The 17,452-nt window shown below is 39.6% G+C and overlaps 1 protein-coding gene across 3 annotated transcripts in view; it reads right to left on the bottom strand.

Annotated features, from left to right (window-relative positions):
• igsf21a (immunoglobin superfamily, member 21a) overlaps window positions 1–2,043 on the bottom strand; it is a 194,024-nt gene extending 191,981 nt beyond the window's left edge. For 2 of the 3 annotated variants that reach the window (XM_080891828.1, XM_080891830.1), the window contains exon 1: window positions 1,637–2,026. In XM_080891828.1, the coding sequence (XP_080747954.1) occupies window positions 1,637–1,775 (139 nt within the window). In that variant the 5' untranslated portion in view covers window positions 1,776–2,026. Of the gene's footprint in view, window positions 1–1,636 lie in introns of all 3 variants that reach the window. The other variant, XM_080891829.1, reaches the window with a different exon arrangement.
• Window positions 2,044–17,452: the final 15,409 nt, after the last annotated feature.

Here is a 17,452-nt window from a genome sequence, read left to right as displayed (position 1 = left end):
AGTTTCAGTCAAGTCTAGTAATATTGTTTATATCAACATAAAAGTATCAGGTCATATCAAGTGACTCAATTTGGATTCTATAAAGCCAAATATTTTGGATGTGACAACCGGACATCATTTTTTTTTATTTGAATAGGGTTATTCTTTTTACAGTGTACAACCATATTCTTGCTATTTATTAAAATTAAATTCTGCCTTTTGCTGTTGACACGGTTAACAATATTAACACCTTCATGTAACATTTCTCCTAAGCGATATAATAAAACCCCAAAAGAAAAACCCATTTCAAATAAGTATGATTCCATTCCTGAAGTACCCTACTTGCAGCGCAGAACCTTTGTGCAGTTCACCCTCATCTGAGCAAACACCTGAGGCTTTTAAACATCTAAGAATATGTTAAGCCCAAATGGCTCATAATGATTTCCTATACGTCTGCAAAGGTCAGAACACTTTAAAATAACAAAATCCTCAGCTATGCAAGAAAGGTTAACATCTTGGTTTGTACAGCATGCTGCTGCTGTGATGTTGTAGCCAAGGGTGAACTCTCCTCTGAAGCCCTTCAAACACCACCGTGCTAGCACTGACTCTGAGCCTATAACTCCAGCCGAATGAGCAGGGTTATACTTTGCTTCTTCAGTAAGGAAAAAAAAGAGTGCTTATAGTTCTGTTTTTTAGTGCAAGCTCTCCATGATAAATATCCATGCAGAAGGCAAAAAAGCCTTTGACAAATGCCACTGGGTCCATAGGTGTGACAAGCAATATCAAAACAATAAAGGGACATGTTTAAATGTCAGGGCAGATTCTTATCTGCAGCACATATTTGAATGTGTTTTTCCTAAATTCCAGTGCAACATCCTAGTCCCATCACCACTCCACTCTCTGCCCTAAAAAGACAATCCTATTGCTCACAGCTTTAGCATTCTGTAAAACATAGCTTATATATATTGGTTAACATTCAGGATTCGCGTAAAATATCATCAGTGCTGTGTTCTCATCCCCCAACATCGAAACACATCAACGGAGGATAAAAACACGCGACAATGATGCCACCGCTGTGCCGTGCAGACCGCGCTGAAGGCGGAAATCTGCATTAAAAGACGCACTTCAATGTTTTTCAGCGCATCAACTTTAATATCTGTTGAGCTCAGGCGCTATCTGGTGTGCAAAACCCACGATCAACAAACGCCTTGGAGTGCGCTTCAGCATTGGAGCTATACTTGTGCGGTACTCAGAAGTAGGTGCTGTCATGCAAGCTGGTCGTGATAGTCGATGCAGATGAATTAAGACTAACTACATAACTAGGCCTACTGCTACCGTTCTTCTTCCGTTTCCATTTAGTACATAGACACGCACACCGCACATCTTGCAGCCTGAACTGAATCCGACCATTATTCGTTGGTTTCACTCTTCCACGACTTGGTTAGTCAGTAGGGTGAAAGTTGGCATGTGGCGAGAATGGTACCGATCGCCTCCACCCGGCTGTCCTGTTAATGGTCAGTTAGTAGTCCTGATTCGCTGTCACATAACGAATGCCTCAACTCACTGACAGTTCGGATATTGTTAGACCCCACGCATAGATCGGAAAGCTGTGAGAGGTTCCCACTGCGTGAAAATGGCATGAAAGGGTCACACTTACCGACGGCTAAATCCAGTAGATCTGCGCACAAAAGCAAGTACAATGAGAAGACGGTCATCTTTCCCTTATTTTGCAATAAATCCCAAACTCCATCTGCGTTTACATGCCCTCCAGGTTTCGGCTGTGTAATCCCCACCATTCCAGAGGTATGCGATTCAAAGGTGCCCCCAAACTATTCATGATGCAGCTCAAGTCTAAGTGGAGAATTCGGAGAAGTTGAAAATGAATGCAGCATTCAGAGCAGTCATAAACGAGCATCACATCAACAAAAAAAAAATGACTCACTGGGTGCGCTTATAGAACAAGCGGAATGTTTTTCCCCCCCTCACAGTTTAAACAATAGGGAGCTGCGCTTAGCCGCGCAGAAGAGATAGGCTGTGGAAAAAACGGAGCGGTTTGGATGAAAATGTCTCTCTCTCTCTCTCTCTCTCTCTCCCTCTCTCTCCTCCCGCCCTCCCCCTCCAGACAGACGCACAGTCATTCCTGATCACTCGCTCTTTTATTTCACACAATTTTCCTTAATCCTACCCTGGATTCAGACCCCTCTAATTCTGCCCATTAAGCCGATTTACTTCCGTTGGATTTTTCTTTTTATAAAAAAAAAAACATTTGTAGAGATCCTTGTGCTCCGTATAGTATATAGCGTACAAGAATATGCATAGGTTACGTATAAATGCACTTCCTAGTCATCTAGTTGATGAGTTAATTATCAGGAAAACATGTTTATTTTCTACCCAGTGTTATGCATCAAAAAGTAAACCGTTAATCAAGTGAAAGGACCATTACATGATGTATTAAATCTTGTTATTGTCATACACTCTTACTATGTGGGTGCTCACGATTAGTGCTCAAAATCCCACTTACTGGAGAAGATAATAAGTGTACATATTAAGAGTATTTTGCTGGAGCAAATCCACAAAGATGTATTTGAGTTTAATAAGTGCCTGTTTTATTGAACTGGCCTGACTGGTAAAAGTTGCCGTTCTCTCTCAAATTGTCTGCAATCATTTGTATCATTAGGGAACATCTGTCATGCAAGCAGCAGTTCCTGTGCTATGTTTTTTTTAATACTTTGACATTACCGACATCAAAAAGCATATCAAACTATAACAATGATACCTTGATTAGCATTTCCTTCCTGTCATAGAGCTGGATCAGTTTTACGGCTAATTTTGAAAATAAGATGAAGACTGAAGAATCTGGTATTTTCTAAGATTTTGATCATTTCCAAAAATCATTAGACATGCTCAAGAGTGAGTTCACTGCAAGTACATACTCCAAGATTTGGAAAAGTTTGACGAGTGCCTCAGGCTGTGCCATTCTTGTCAGCATCACCTTAGCATGGTCAGTTTTGGTTTTCTGTTTTACTCCGAAAGGATGTTTCTGACAATACAACCTTTTGTGAAATGGTCCTCTGGGTTTTCATTCAAAGTGCAGGCAACAAGTTATTAGGGAAGACAGCCACCATCATGGCAGATCCATTCTTCAAAAAAATATGAATGCAGTTGAATAAAGTCATTGGTTTCCCATTTTCTGCAAAGCCGACTCAATATATCAAGACAATATATTTTTATTGATCTGTGCAGCAGCGAAACAGTAAGACCTTTACCAATGCAGGAACCCCAGTAAAGGTGTGTTCTAGAAGGCATAGGCTTAGTGGTAGATACACTTTTATTATTACAACCTACAAAGCACTAGGTAGGAATACTAACTTATGCATGTACACTCAATGGCCACTTTATTAGATACACCTTGCTAGTACTGGGTTTGACTCTGTCCTGCCTTCAGAACGACCTTAATTCCTTGTGGCATAGATTCAATTTTGTTTTGTTATGGTCCACATTGAAATGATAGCATCACGTGGTGACTGCAGATTTGTCAGCTCGACATCAGCCATGGAAATCTCCTGTTGCACCACATCTCCAAGTTTCTCTATTGGACTAAAATCTGGAGACTCTGTGTGAAAATTCCAGTATATCAGCAGTTTCACAAACATTCAGAATATCCAACAACCTTAGCACATTTAAAGTTACTTAGATTATCTTTCTTCCCCATTCTGGTGCTTGGTTTGAACTTTAGCAGTTCATCTTGACCATGTCTACATGCTTAAATGCACTGAGCTGCTCTCATGTGACTGGTTGATTAGGTCTGTTCTTCACCTGTCCTTACATCTCTGATCTGCTATAAATGTGGTGGGTGTATGGCTGGAGACTAGTAATACAATCAATGCAGTGCTGAGTTTGTAGTTTTTGAGATATGTGGTGGTCTCATTTTTATCAATTTGACTTCATAATAATCCTAGTGGTTAAAATGTTTTTTTAAAAAAACAAAAAAACGTTAATTGACTCTTTTATTTAACTTCACTGATGTTAACATGCCTGTTACAGCAGACACTGCACCAGTATATTCAAACACCTATGAACATGCAAATGAAGAGCTAGGCACCGTCCCACAGTGCTACCCCTCACTGCTCGTAGGATAGAGAGGAGGCTGGAGGGTTTCTTGGTTAAGGTCTGCAGCACAAATGCACTATCACACATCTCTAGAGGGCAGTGTCAACAACAATTTATTGGGGTAACAGAGCTGAACGTGTTGCTGTCCATATGGCATCTAACCCTACATACAAAGAGGGGTCTTTACTCTCTGTATGTAGGGTTTCAAGAGTCCAAATTCTGTCCACATGCTTTGTTCAGTCATTGACTCTTAAACTGGTCTTTAGTCTTTTATTTGGGATCTGAGAAATTGAGAGGAAGAGGAAACCCGACACAGATAGACTTGACTTCATTAATGACGATTGTCCTGAATCCTCTTGCCTTTCCAGTTATCGTTTAGGACTTGCTCACCCCAAATTAAACATTAACAATTCTGTCTGTTGACTGCCAAAGGGTGTGTCAAACAGTCAGCAGCTGCTTATTGAATACACATTATTAGAGTTTAAATCTGTTAATTCCAATAAATTAAAGAAATAATATTCAGTTTTGAGTGACACTGTTCAATTGGCCTATAGTATAACATATTTATAATTTTCACACAAGGGATTAGATTTAGGCAGCACGGTGGCACGGTGGTTAGCACTGTTGCCGCACAGCAAGAAGGTCCTGAGTTCAATCCCACCATCAGGCCGGGGTCTTTCTGTGTGGAGTTTGCATGTTCTCCCCGTGTTTGCGTGGGTTCCCTCCGGGTACTCCGGCTTCCTCCCACCGTCCAAAGACTTGTGGGGATAGGTTAATTGGATAATCCAAATTGTCACTAGGTGTGAATGTGCGAGTGAATGTGAGTGCGAATGGTTGTCTGTCCCTGTGTGTTGGCCCTGCGACAGACTGGCGACCTGTCCAGGGTGTACCCTATGACAGCTGGGATAGGCTCCAGCGCCCCCCGCGACCCTGAAAAGGATAAGCGGAAGCGAATGGATGGATGGATTAGATTCATTCTCCTCATCCTTCCACTCCTTTCTCTGCACATGTCCAGAGAAGAAAATTCTAAACAGCTATAATCACACACATATTTTCAATATAATGCTGTTCAGTACTAACTTATTTTTTTTATTTAACTACAACTAATACATAATGTAGGTTCTGTGGGGACATGCACGCACGCACGCACGCACGCACGCACGCACACACACACACACATATATATATATAACCGCAGACACATGCATACAGACAACCCCACCTATACAATCCACAGTCATATGACACACTGACACACATACCTCCAAACTCATACAAATCTAGGGCTCAACATATGGTTTTGGGGGGTTGGGGGGGGGGGGGTGTAGCTGACACCATGAGAAGCCCCTTTAAGTGCAAATATGTATGTATCCAGCTGATGCAATATCTGGGAAATCTACTCTTGTTTTAGGACAACAGTGGGGAATTTGAATTCCCCCTCCTCAGTATTGCCAATTTTCCAAGTGGGGGGAAAATCTGTCCAGTCCTGTTGAATCAAGTACTCTTTCTGAGTGATTCAGGGTGGTGACTCATTAAGTAAATGTGCTTGTTTTCCTGTCACCTCTTTAATTTTCCAACTAAGCTCAACTGGATGTATGTGATTATCATCTTTACAGAAAGATTGCATTGCTGGGGGGCTGGGAGGTGCTGGCCGTCAGATTGGGGTCTGGGATGCGGGGCCTCCCTGCTACTGCAGATAAGGAGGTGGTCCACTTGCCTCCACCCCAGAGAGAAGGGTTACATCTCCTGGGTTTAGGTGCAGCTTGCCCCTCTGGGGGCGGAGGTACCTGGACCTGGGATATAGAGTATGTTTGGGGAGTGTGATTGTCTGTGCAGTGTCTATTTGTGTCTGTCTACACGCTGGGTGAGTGCCGAGTATTTGGTTGTGTATATGGGGGTGGGAATGCACGTTTGTGTTCGCGTGCGCCTGTTCGTCTGTGTCTATATGTCAGGTTGGGTCTTAGACTCAACCTCTCTGGGTACATCTCAGGCCCTCCAAAGTACGGAGGCCTATCTCCCCTCACCACACTCCCTGCCGGTCGCTGATGCCCTCAGACGTTGGTGTGTTGGTGGTTCTTGTCGACTGGGGCTGGGCACTCATGTATGTACCGGCTCACTCCTGGTGGGCGATTGGCGGGGCCTGGCGCCTGTGGCCCGGCTGGGCCCCTTCCGTGGGGTGGGGTGCCCTCAGGCCTCTGGCCTCTGGGCCTGAAGCTTGGTCCTCTCTGGCACAGCTGGCTGCCAGCAGAGCCCGCGGGCATGCCACTGCAACCCCCTCTGGCCTCTGCTCTGTAGCTGCGGGGTGACCTCTCCTTTGGGGCTCTACTCAGCTCTTCCCAGGAGGGTGGCACAGTTCCCCCCCCTTTTGGTGGTCCTCCTCGGGTCCTCGTACTCTGGGGCCTCTGGATGTCTGGGGCCTGGATCTCCTCCATACCTACTTCATGCCCTGGGGGACGGGGCTATGGCTCCCCACACTCCCTAGCAGATCGTTACATGGAGAAACCTTTGGAATGCAAGCATGCTGATCCACACAGGTATGCACACAGGTGTACACACGGGTGTTCACAGACGCGGACTACACCTTTCTTGGCTGCTGCCTCAAAGCACATTGTGCGCTGTCTATCTTGCGTGCTGCACAATAGCGTTTAATATTTAGTATCTACTGTTATCTACTGCTAGCTAGTTTATTGTGATGGTGCTGTATTTATTATGTTGCTCTTTTTTTGTTTGCTTTCTCTTCTGTTTTTTTTTCTCCATACAGGTGATCCAGGTGTTTTGTTTGTTTTTCTTTCTTTCTTCCCCCCTTTCTCACCGTCTCTTCTCCCCTCTGTTTTTCTTTTTCTCCCTCTCTTTCTTTCATTCTCTCTTTCTGTCCTATCCCCCAGTCATGTCTGTCCCGTTTGTAGCAACCGAAAATAAAATAAATTCATAATTATAATAAAGGTCAATCAAATGGACCAATATGGCAAGGCCATGATGATCCACTTGGTAAAATAAATCTGCTTAGCATCTTTCTTGGCCTTAAGACAACAATTCTGATGGCTAAAGATCCAAACGGGACACAAAAAAAAAAAAAAAAAAAAAAGATTGCATAAGAACTACTCAGTCAAATTTCAGAAAAGTTGGAGAGGTGTGGATGGGAAAAGAAAGGACACATTAAATTGTAGTGCAGATCTTGATATTTTTCATTAAAATTGCAGGATAGGGCAGTGGCATTGACCTTGGAGGAGAATGACCTTTCTGTGTGGCTTATTTGAGTGCTGATGAAAGAAGAAAAAATTGTAAAAAATTGTCAGGGAAAAAATAAATGCCTTATCTTTATTCCGTTATCTTTGTCCAATTTGTCCTACAGACAAAACAGGCCAACGAAGAATAGCATAGCGTAGCATAGCTGCATTTACAGTCTGGCTGTCCAAAAATTCAGTTAGTGTTTCAGATATTGGACACTGCAATAGTTTAGCTGCACCCTCTTCACCATTTTGTTGCCAAATCACCCACACCACCTCTAAATGCCCTCAAAATATACTGTTTAAAAGAAAAGAAAAAAAAATTCAAATAATTAGTTATTTTGAATTTTGGTGTAATTTTGACTATACACACACACACACACACACACACACACACACACACACACACACACACACACATATATATATATATATATATATATTTGTATGTATGTGGGTGTGTGTGCATCCATGCCAGGGAAAAGCATAGTAACACATTGGCAAACCTAACCTGAAAACAATTTGAGTGGGGAAAAGAATAACATACAGATAAAAGTACAAATAATGAAAAGAAAATGAGGAACTGACCATTTAAATAACACAAGGATTAACTAACATTAACTAAGAAAGGGAAAAACAAGTAACATAGAAAAAAAAACAGCTAGACAGACAGAGGGAACACAGAAAACAGCGTCAGACAGAAACTAAGGTGACGCCGTGATTTTGGCATTGCCTTCTTATGAGTAGAAACTATGGCATTGATTTCAAGGTATGTTGCTCAATACATATCTAAGAGCTAAAAACAAGCCTGCCTCACTTGCTTCCACCTTTTCATATAGCATTAAGTTGGTTGTATGAAACCTCACAAAAGGTTTAAACAGGTCTGTCACTAGGACCATCTAACAAGATGACATGAATCAATTGTGCGAGGTGGTTTCACAAACCAGTGATGCGACCTTTGTGTTTGTTTTCTGTCAGACACCTGCAAACAGTAGTGGTGCAGTCATGTGGGAATTCATCTGAGGACTGATAGTAGAAAAGACTGCCTAGCTTTTAAGCATTAAGCTGCCAAAAGGAACCAGAAAATACAAGAAAGGAAAGGAAAGACAATTGGATCTCTTCTGAATTGCCAAATACAGTATATTATACCTTTAAAGTTACATGAAGTTTTAGATGCATGCTTTCTCTGACTGCCTGCTCAACTTTCTGACTGGCTATGCAGTCAATGGTGTCAATATATGATATTATTGGTTACACCAACAAAATAGACAAGAGTAAAGCACACTCACAATCCAGCAATGTCCAGTGGCTGATTTTGAGTTTTGTGTGCAAAGGCCCTGACAGCTTAATTTCAAGGCCACGGACTTGCTCATCTATGATAAACTCTCTCAAAGGGTGTCTTAGTCATTAGGTTTTTGGAGGGAGGACAGAGCCTAGAGGAACATCAGATAGCACAGCTTAATGATGCCATCTCTTTCAATAGTCTGTATGTATTTCTTAAATCATTAATTAGGCTAAATTACTATCCAAATGTGTAGTAATGGAATTGCCTTTCATCTTCTGAAACCTTGACCTGAATGTAAACTTGTCATCAAAGTAAATGACCAGTCAGCTATTAACCATCTTGCAGTTTTGACCAGTTTAATTACTTAGGTACACCAAGATTGATTTTAATTATCTCCATTACTCAGTCCAAATGACGTTCATGTTTAGAGTCTTATGTGAAGAATTTTTAATAAGACAATCACATCTGAGGAAGCTTTTAGACTTCCATTAGCAAAATGTGACAGTCTCGCCAGTGCAAAGTAGTAGCGAAGGCAGAGTATCATCATCAATATTGCTTTTCTGACCATTACCAAAACCAGAAGTCAGTCCTTTTTGATTACTGTGCTTCACGCCCTAGTGAAAACATGGGAAGAAATTCAATACTGAGAAAGCAAATTTACATTACTTCACATGGTATTAAGTCAATATCTTCTAATTGTAGGGTTAAGTCTTTTGGAAACATAAAAAAACAAGTTATCTCTAAAATATATTTAAACATTAACTGCATAGTCATATGAAAAAAAAAATCAAAACAAGACTTCCCATGTTTTCAGATGTCATAGCACATCTATGTCGAAGCATGCATATTTGAAATAATGTCTTAAAGCAGACCGGCTACGACCAGCTCACCAGTTGTGTTAAAATAAATGAGGAAAACAGACTGTTATATTACCAACACACACATTAGTGGCATGCCAACACAACATTCATTATCCTGAATAAAATAAATCTATTAAAAAAAGTCACTAGGCTAACTGTTTTCAAAGAAATTGCTACTAACTCTTTACCAAGCATAGATAAAAGGCCAGACTCAAGGCAGGGATTTTATTACACCGCAGTTTCTCTATGTCATTTTCTCCCTCACACTCCTCAGACCTGCAGCTTTGAGGCTCTTACATGTTGCAAATGCTCATTTTCAAAGAGATTACAACACATATCTGTCAGAAGCAGAATTGCATGGATATTATGCATGGGGGACAACTCAGAAGTCTGCCAGTGGGGAACACATTGCAGTGTGCCTGAACCATCAACAGAGATTAGGGGTGACTTCTTAAAATGGGACAAGACCAGGCTTGCGGGGTTGACCAGGTTAGAACCAGCTGTAGACGTGCTTTAGCTGCACAATTTCACTTTATTTGCAGCACACGTAGAAAGGCAGAAATAAAACGTCTTTGTCAGCTACAAGTATTTCCTGAAGCAATTGGCCTCACATGACTCACTGAAAAGAGTGATACCCTGCAGTGGCTTTACTTGTGGCTATTAATACAGTAATGCAACACACAAACACAAATCAGAGTATACACTTAAAATAAGACCAGGGAGAAAGGACACTTATCATAGCTTTTCAAATATAGCAACAAATAAAGAAAAAATAAAAAAAAGAGAAAGATTATGCGATAGTATCTCAATTTAATTATTTGAAGTGGGCATGCTTTGATCATTTCAAGCTCAAAGTTTTTATTCCTGCGCCTTAACAGAGTAGATTTGCATGATTAACAGTGTAAAAAAGTTCTTATTTAGTTTCTACTGGCCGTTCTGTTTATCCTCTGTATGAAACAAGCTGTCTTATATCCTGTTTCCTTACTATCTTTCCTAAAAGCCCCTTTTTTTTTTATTTCTGATTGGTTTCCTTTTGCTTGGCTTCAGCACCTGGTGCTTGTTAGCACCACCTGCTATGTGGAGGCATTTAAAATAAACATGATTTGTAGCTCTTGATTTGAAATTGTTTCGTCTTGATTTGATTATTTCTAATATAAGAGTGGACAGCACAAAAACCCTCTCCAACCAAGACTGCATTAGAGCATTGCCTGGTTATTATGGAGCATACATCCACATGTATACAAAGTTGCAAATGTAGCATTCCAGGTTTGCCCTGAGCGGAAGTTTAAATGTTTGGAGTAAAGAACAGGTGGGATTGTCCTTTCTATAAAAGGAACAGAAATATGGGGGGGGGAAATACAATATGTCAATTTTTTAAGGTATAATTAAAAAAAAAAAAAAAAGTTTAATAAAATATCAGTTTTTAGCACCAATCTTTTAATAGACTGATGAAGAAGAGAAACGAAAAGTCATATAGAGTGTGTACTTGATTTTAAATGCCACTCTTTCTGAAAATGAGTTACAAGAAGAAGAAGAAAAGTTTGAAAGCCAAATAAAAAAGTCTGCTTGACTGGGAAATTATAGCATAAATCACTACAATTTTGCTTCTACAAAGTCACTTGCGCGATGGGGCTTGACACCCTCAAATTCCTATCTACATCTTAAATTCAAAATCCAAATGCTCTCATGCAAACCAGAGCCATTGTGTGAATGGTTGAAAGCAGCGTGTTGTAAAGAGCGCTTTCAGTACTCTGGGAGAGTAGAAAAGCGCTATATAAGAATCAGTTCATTTACCATTTAAAATAAAAGGTATAAATATTAGGAGTGGGTTTTAATAATCGATTCATCGATTAAAATCAATTCTGGCTTGGATAACGTGATATCGATTCAATAAAATCCTGAATCGATTTTTTTATACAAATGTATTTTGCCCAAAATTCCAGAATCGCAGGTGAAACATCACAAAATTTTGACAACCACCAAACACAAAACAGTAAATGAGAGCAGGTACACGGCTTCTACACAAAGACGTAAACACAAAGCGCGGACCCGCGGATCAGAATCAGTGAGATGTCGCCTTTCTCACCCGACGGCACGGACACGGTCGGGGCTGAAAGCCAACAGCTCGCTGATTCTGATGTTTCGGCGGCTCCGCGCTTTGTGTTTACGCCCTTTTTGCGCTGATTCTAAAGCTGTTAGTTTCATCTCCAAACAATATTGACCGAACCAGCAGCAAAAGAAGAGACACGCTTAGCCGTTTCTCTAATAAAACCGCTGTAACTTCAGAGGTAATGTTCATAAGTTGATTAATGGTTTTCTTTCGTATTTGATGTACTGCAGAATATTTTTATAAAATCCCAGGCCAGGAAAATCACCTTGATGTTTTTCTGGGTTTTATCTTCAGCTACTTTGACACAAAGGCCTCTGCTGTGATGCTCACACCTTTGATAAAGTCTGGAAAGTATCAGGTTCCTTTTTATAGATACAAAAATATGTAAATGTACTGATCTGAATTATAATATTTCTGACTGTCTGAGGCAAAATTTCCCAGATTCAAATCGAATTGAATCGTAATCGAATCGATTCTAGAAATCAGTGATGATACCCAGCCCTAATAAATATGCCTTTGCTATTTACTTGCAAGTTAGGTACCACACATAGTCTTCCTACCCGTCTAATCAGAAGTACTGCTAATTTCCTGGAAATATTGATGTACTGTAATACTATTGTTACTCACCTGCTTTCTAAGCAAGGTTCTACAAAAGAGCTATACACAGAACTTCACGTGTATTTTTTCTTCATTTCTAGGATCTCAGGGAGTGACTGCTTTGACTTTCCTTTGGCCTAATGGTTATATGGATTTTCAGTTTTACTACTGCCGTACCCTCTATCAAAGTCATGATGTCACACAGGTCTGTGACTTTACAAGGTCCCAAAAGCTAGATCACAACTCATCCAACATTACAGGAGTGAAAGAAATCTGAAGGACAATTTCTAAATAAATCAATTTTAATTATATTATATTATGTTATATTTTTAGTTTAATTTTATTAATTTATTTTTGCATTTATGAATATGCAAAATAAAACTTTACTTCTTATGAGACCCATCTGTTTAGTTAGGTGGGATTTTGGTTTGATTTGTTAAATCAACCAAAAATATGCAGATATTAAATCTGCATATACTGTAGAAACACCCTCAAAATGGCTTAACTCAACTTTGCTTTATCCTTTTTCCCATAGTGTAAATGTCAAGCCATTATTGAGACATAACTGAAATAAAGTTTAAAGTTCATGTTTATATGGCCAAATACTAGTCAACTATGTGATAACACAATATAATATCTGTAGTATCCCAGAATCAGTGTTATTACTTGTTGCTTTTATATTTATGTATATATTTATGTTAATATTTAAAATCTCCATTTCTACACTTTATTTTATACAATTGCTTTGTTTTCTGTTGTATGTATATAGCATATGCTGCTATGACAACTCAGCTTCCCTCTGGGATCAATAAAGTTTCTCTGATTCTGAGTCTGATGTCATTGAGCTGAATTGAAATCCTTCGTCTCTTCCTTACTCTGTTGTTGGGACTGCTGTCCCTCCTCCTGCGATGCACTGCAAACCTAGTGCTAGCAACAGTTACTAGTTGTGGCTGGTACTACTGTTGATGGTTGATGACTGATGCAACCCCGACAGCAAAAACGTTGATAAATTTGACACATTTTGCTGCATCTATTTCTAGTTTCTTTTCATTTTTCTCCTTTACCTTTTCAGCTCCATCCTTTCATTTACAATGTTGGGATTTTTGTTGTCTTTTGTTGTCAGCCACTTTTGTCAGCACGAGTTTTTCCATTGAGATGTATTTTCAAAGTGTTCGTTTAATTATTTATTTATTTATTTTTATCAGTGTATGCATTTGAGCCTATGTGTATACTTTTGTTCCTCTTTGGATTAGAGAAAATCTGAAATAGATTCAAACATTCGCACCAAATGCTTGTTTTGTAAAGTTATTAAGGATGTATAATGTACAATCATTCCACCCAGGAAAAAGAAAAGAACAGTTCAAAGAAATAAAAGTCCAAAATTAGTATGACGTACATACCCATAATGAGCTTTGACAACAAAAGCACTCTTTTCGTCATTTGCACAGGAAAGCATTAGAGCTTATAGCCTGTTCATATTACGCATATGCCAGTATATATTGCTATTTATTGCAAGACAATAATAAATTACAATTCAATTAAGTTTCCTAGCAGAACATATTTCATTCTTGAAAAATGATTGTAATGTTAAAGGATGTAAAGTAAACGACTTTACATCTTGATATATTAAAATAAAAAGAATTTTAAAAAGACATTGTACAAATTGTAGTAGTTGCAATGATGTAAATATTAGTTCTAGTTAGGAAAAAAGTTCTCTGTTGCATTCAGTAGTTGTTATTAATACACTTACCATTAAAACAATGTAAAGTAGGTAATACTTTTTTTCCTTCCCTCATTCACTCTGGAACTTGAAGAACTTTTTGTACCTTTGAGCCAAAACATTATAGCTACTTATGGAGGAATCAAATATCACATAATAAAAGCACATGTAAAGGTCTGGGCTATTTTAGACTCCAAGAGAACAGCCAAACATTGTATTTAGTGTGGTTGTAGGAGAAATGATAGTCACCTTTAAAAAAACCATGAAGGCTTGTGAGAGGCATCCAGTAGGTGTCTGACAATGGTCTATAAACTACAAACTAACAGCACTGCACTGGCAGACATGCTGGAACAGGTCGTCTCCAGGGTAGATTAACCTTATATATAAACTCTCCTAAACTAAAAGTTATTTCTGAACAGATCAAGGATTATGAATTTCAGGTGACATATGCATTATAAAAGAATGACCTCATGGGCAGTATAAGCAGGAGACCACCAACTACTTTTACTGTGTACTAGTAAACTTATAGACATGAATTCTCTCTAGTATGGTCTCAGTGTATTTGACTCATGTCCGCATCTTCTAGACCAGGGGTGGGAAATTCCAGGCCTCGAGGGCCGGTGTCCTGCAGGTTTTAGATCTCACCTTGGGTCAACACACCTGAATCACATGATTAGTTCGTTACCAGGCCTCTGGAGAACTGCAGGACATGTTGAGGAGCTAATTTAGTCATTTAAATCAGCTGTGTTGGTTCAAGGACACATCTAAAACCTGCAGGGACACCGGCCCTCGAGGCCTGGAGTTGCCCACCCCTGTTCTAGACAGTCAACTACTGTTTAAGGAGCAGTCAGGGTCAAATACCTACGCAATGTCTGACAGTCATTATATTTAGACATCATAAAAAGTGGGAAGGACACATATGCGCATCTGTCATATCTATCTGTTTAGACATATTGAGTGGATTTTAAACCATCCCTCACCTGTCGCAGACTCTATGAAGAGACCTATCGCCTGAGGAGACTTCTTTGTTCTGTCTACAGTATAAGTGAGTCGCAAACACAGCTGAAGGACACATCCTCAATACCAGCAATGCAACCATTGCTGGCAAAGGCAAAGCAATAGCTTTTTTACCTAGAGTGTCCTTTATGTGAATGTCAAAGTGTCCATGCAAGGGCCACAGCGCACCAACATGAGGCACTGTAGTCTACAACCAACATTCCCTCAGTGAAGAACTACTTCAGAAAAGGTGGTGATAATCTTCCTTACCTCACTCATCTTACAAGCTATATATAGCAGGAGAAAAAAAAACAGATGCCTTATTTTTCAAGAATCAAATCTAAGTTGTAGGTTTCGCCTTACATTTGCAATTATAATAGTCACATTTGTTCCTGTTAATACTTCCCAGACATTTAAGCATTTGCTATCCGTTTCATATAGTGCAGTAAGAGACCAAGACATTCATCTTTCACAACTCCTCTTACGTTAAGATTAGGTTGCTGATGTTGACTCAGATTGCTCTGTGAGCAGTGACACTGTATGTATCATCCTCATCTACATTCCCTTGTGCAGCCAAGTCACTCACCAGAGATGAAGTCAGACTTCAGTAGATGAAATTAATCGCTTAACCTCTACACAATCAGCTGCCAATAAATTACACGGGGAAATGACTTATTGCATACATCAAGCTCACATCATCAGAAGTTAGTCTGTCATACTTAATCAGAAGGTTTGGTGATATGCACATTTTTGTGGAAAGAAATTCCATTGTCACTGTAATCAAAAGCTACAGTATACTGCAGATGTAGCACAACTATTACTCCCTGTAGTGGAATCACGCAGAGACTGACTCTCATCAAATATAATCTGCAGCTTCCCACCAAAAGTGTCCGTGTTTATCCATATGCTGTCCATATTTCTTCACGAAAGGGAAAGAATAACAGAGCTAATGACAAAAATCACATTCTGATTCCTTTGAATGCTCTTATATAAAAGCTAACTTAGCCATATTGTGGGAAAGGATTCCACTGTGAACATCACAGATGAGTAACATTCAATCAAGTGGAAAAAAAACCCCTACATCCATGTCCACAGGCCATACTAATATCTGTATTCATGCTGACAACATAAGATAAGATAAGATAAGATAAGATAAGATAAGATAAGATAAGATAACCTTTATTAGTCCCACACGTGGGAAATTTGTTTTGTCACAGCAGGAAGTGGACAGTGCCGTGGAGATTAATGGTGATGTAAATGGGAGCACTCACTCTTCACTGCAGCTGGTTTACATCATCCGAGCATTGGTTGAGCTTTGGCTTGGGTTTCAGTTCTCACAGTCATTTCGTCAGTTTTGAGGGAATCCCTAGGTTTAAAGGAGCTGGTCAAGTAAGAGAGCAGAAGAGACACAAATATTATAATAACATTAGTCATTCTGAAGGGGTAGAGTTTATTCATGGTAAGTGGGGCTGTTAAAACCTCTGCCTCTAGCCGACCCCTCTGTCTGGCAATAAATATTTTAAAACAGGCCCTGAAGGTCATTTCTAAGGTATGTGTGAATTTATATTCAGTGTGACAGTGTTTAAACATCAAACTGAGAGTGTTTATTGCCTTGCACTGTCTAAGCAATGCATGCTACTAAATACTTACTGTAGTTTACTTTTTCCCCCGCTATTTATAGAGATTTTCGTTAACACAGTATGGTGCAGTATCAGACCATAAACACAGATACAGTGGGGGAAAATAATTATTTGATCCCGTACTGCTAATTTTTGTGGTAATTTCATTTTAATGGAGAGAAACAGCCAAACAAATCAAGAAAAAACACATTACATAAAAATTATATATTGATTTGCATGTCACTGAGTAAAATAACTATTTGATCCCTTTCAACTCTGCCTCAATTTTGTCTCCCACAGATTGGCTTTGTGACCATGTGGCAAGCAATCAATCAATCAATTACAGATACTCCTGATCTGAACTGTACATAGAATCAATTTCTTCCATTCCAACCTCTCCACCACAAAGAGCTGTCAAATGACACCATGGAAAAAAATATAGACCTGCACAAGACCATCAGAAAGAAGCTTGGTGTGAGGATAGCAGCTGTTAGTGTAATTATAAGGAAATGGAAGAAATATAAATTGACTATCAATACTGTATAATCTTGTCATGGGACGGTGGTGGGTGGTGGATTAACCCAATAATGAGCTGAAGGCAAGTGGGACCACATACACCAAGAACACTATTAATACCAAACTATGGCCTAATTGATTGAAATCTTGCAGTGCCTGTAAGGTCTCTCTGCTCAAGACGGCGCATGTACAGGTTTAAGTTTGCCAATCAAACATCTAAATAATGTAGAGAAGGCCTGAGACACAGTGCTGTAGTCAGAAGAAACCATTAGACCACCACACATCTAGACCATCTCCCCAGTCAAACACAGAGGTGGAAACAAATGCTGTTTTTCTGATAAGGGTACAGAACAACTTCACCACATTGAGGGGACAAAGGACAGAGTCATGTACCGTAAAATCTTGGAATCTTGGACAATGACCCAAAACACAC

This window comes from Rhamphochromis sp. 'chilingali' (genome assembly GCF_963969265.1).
Source record: "Rhamphochromis sp. 'chilingali' genome assembly, chromosome: 9".
Lineage (NCBI taxonomy): Eukaryota > Metazoa > Chordata > Actinopteri > Cichliformes > Cichlidae > Rhamphochromis > Rhamphochromis sp. 'chilingali'.
This window is presented reverse-complemented; position numbering and strand designations above follow the sequence as displayed.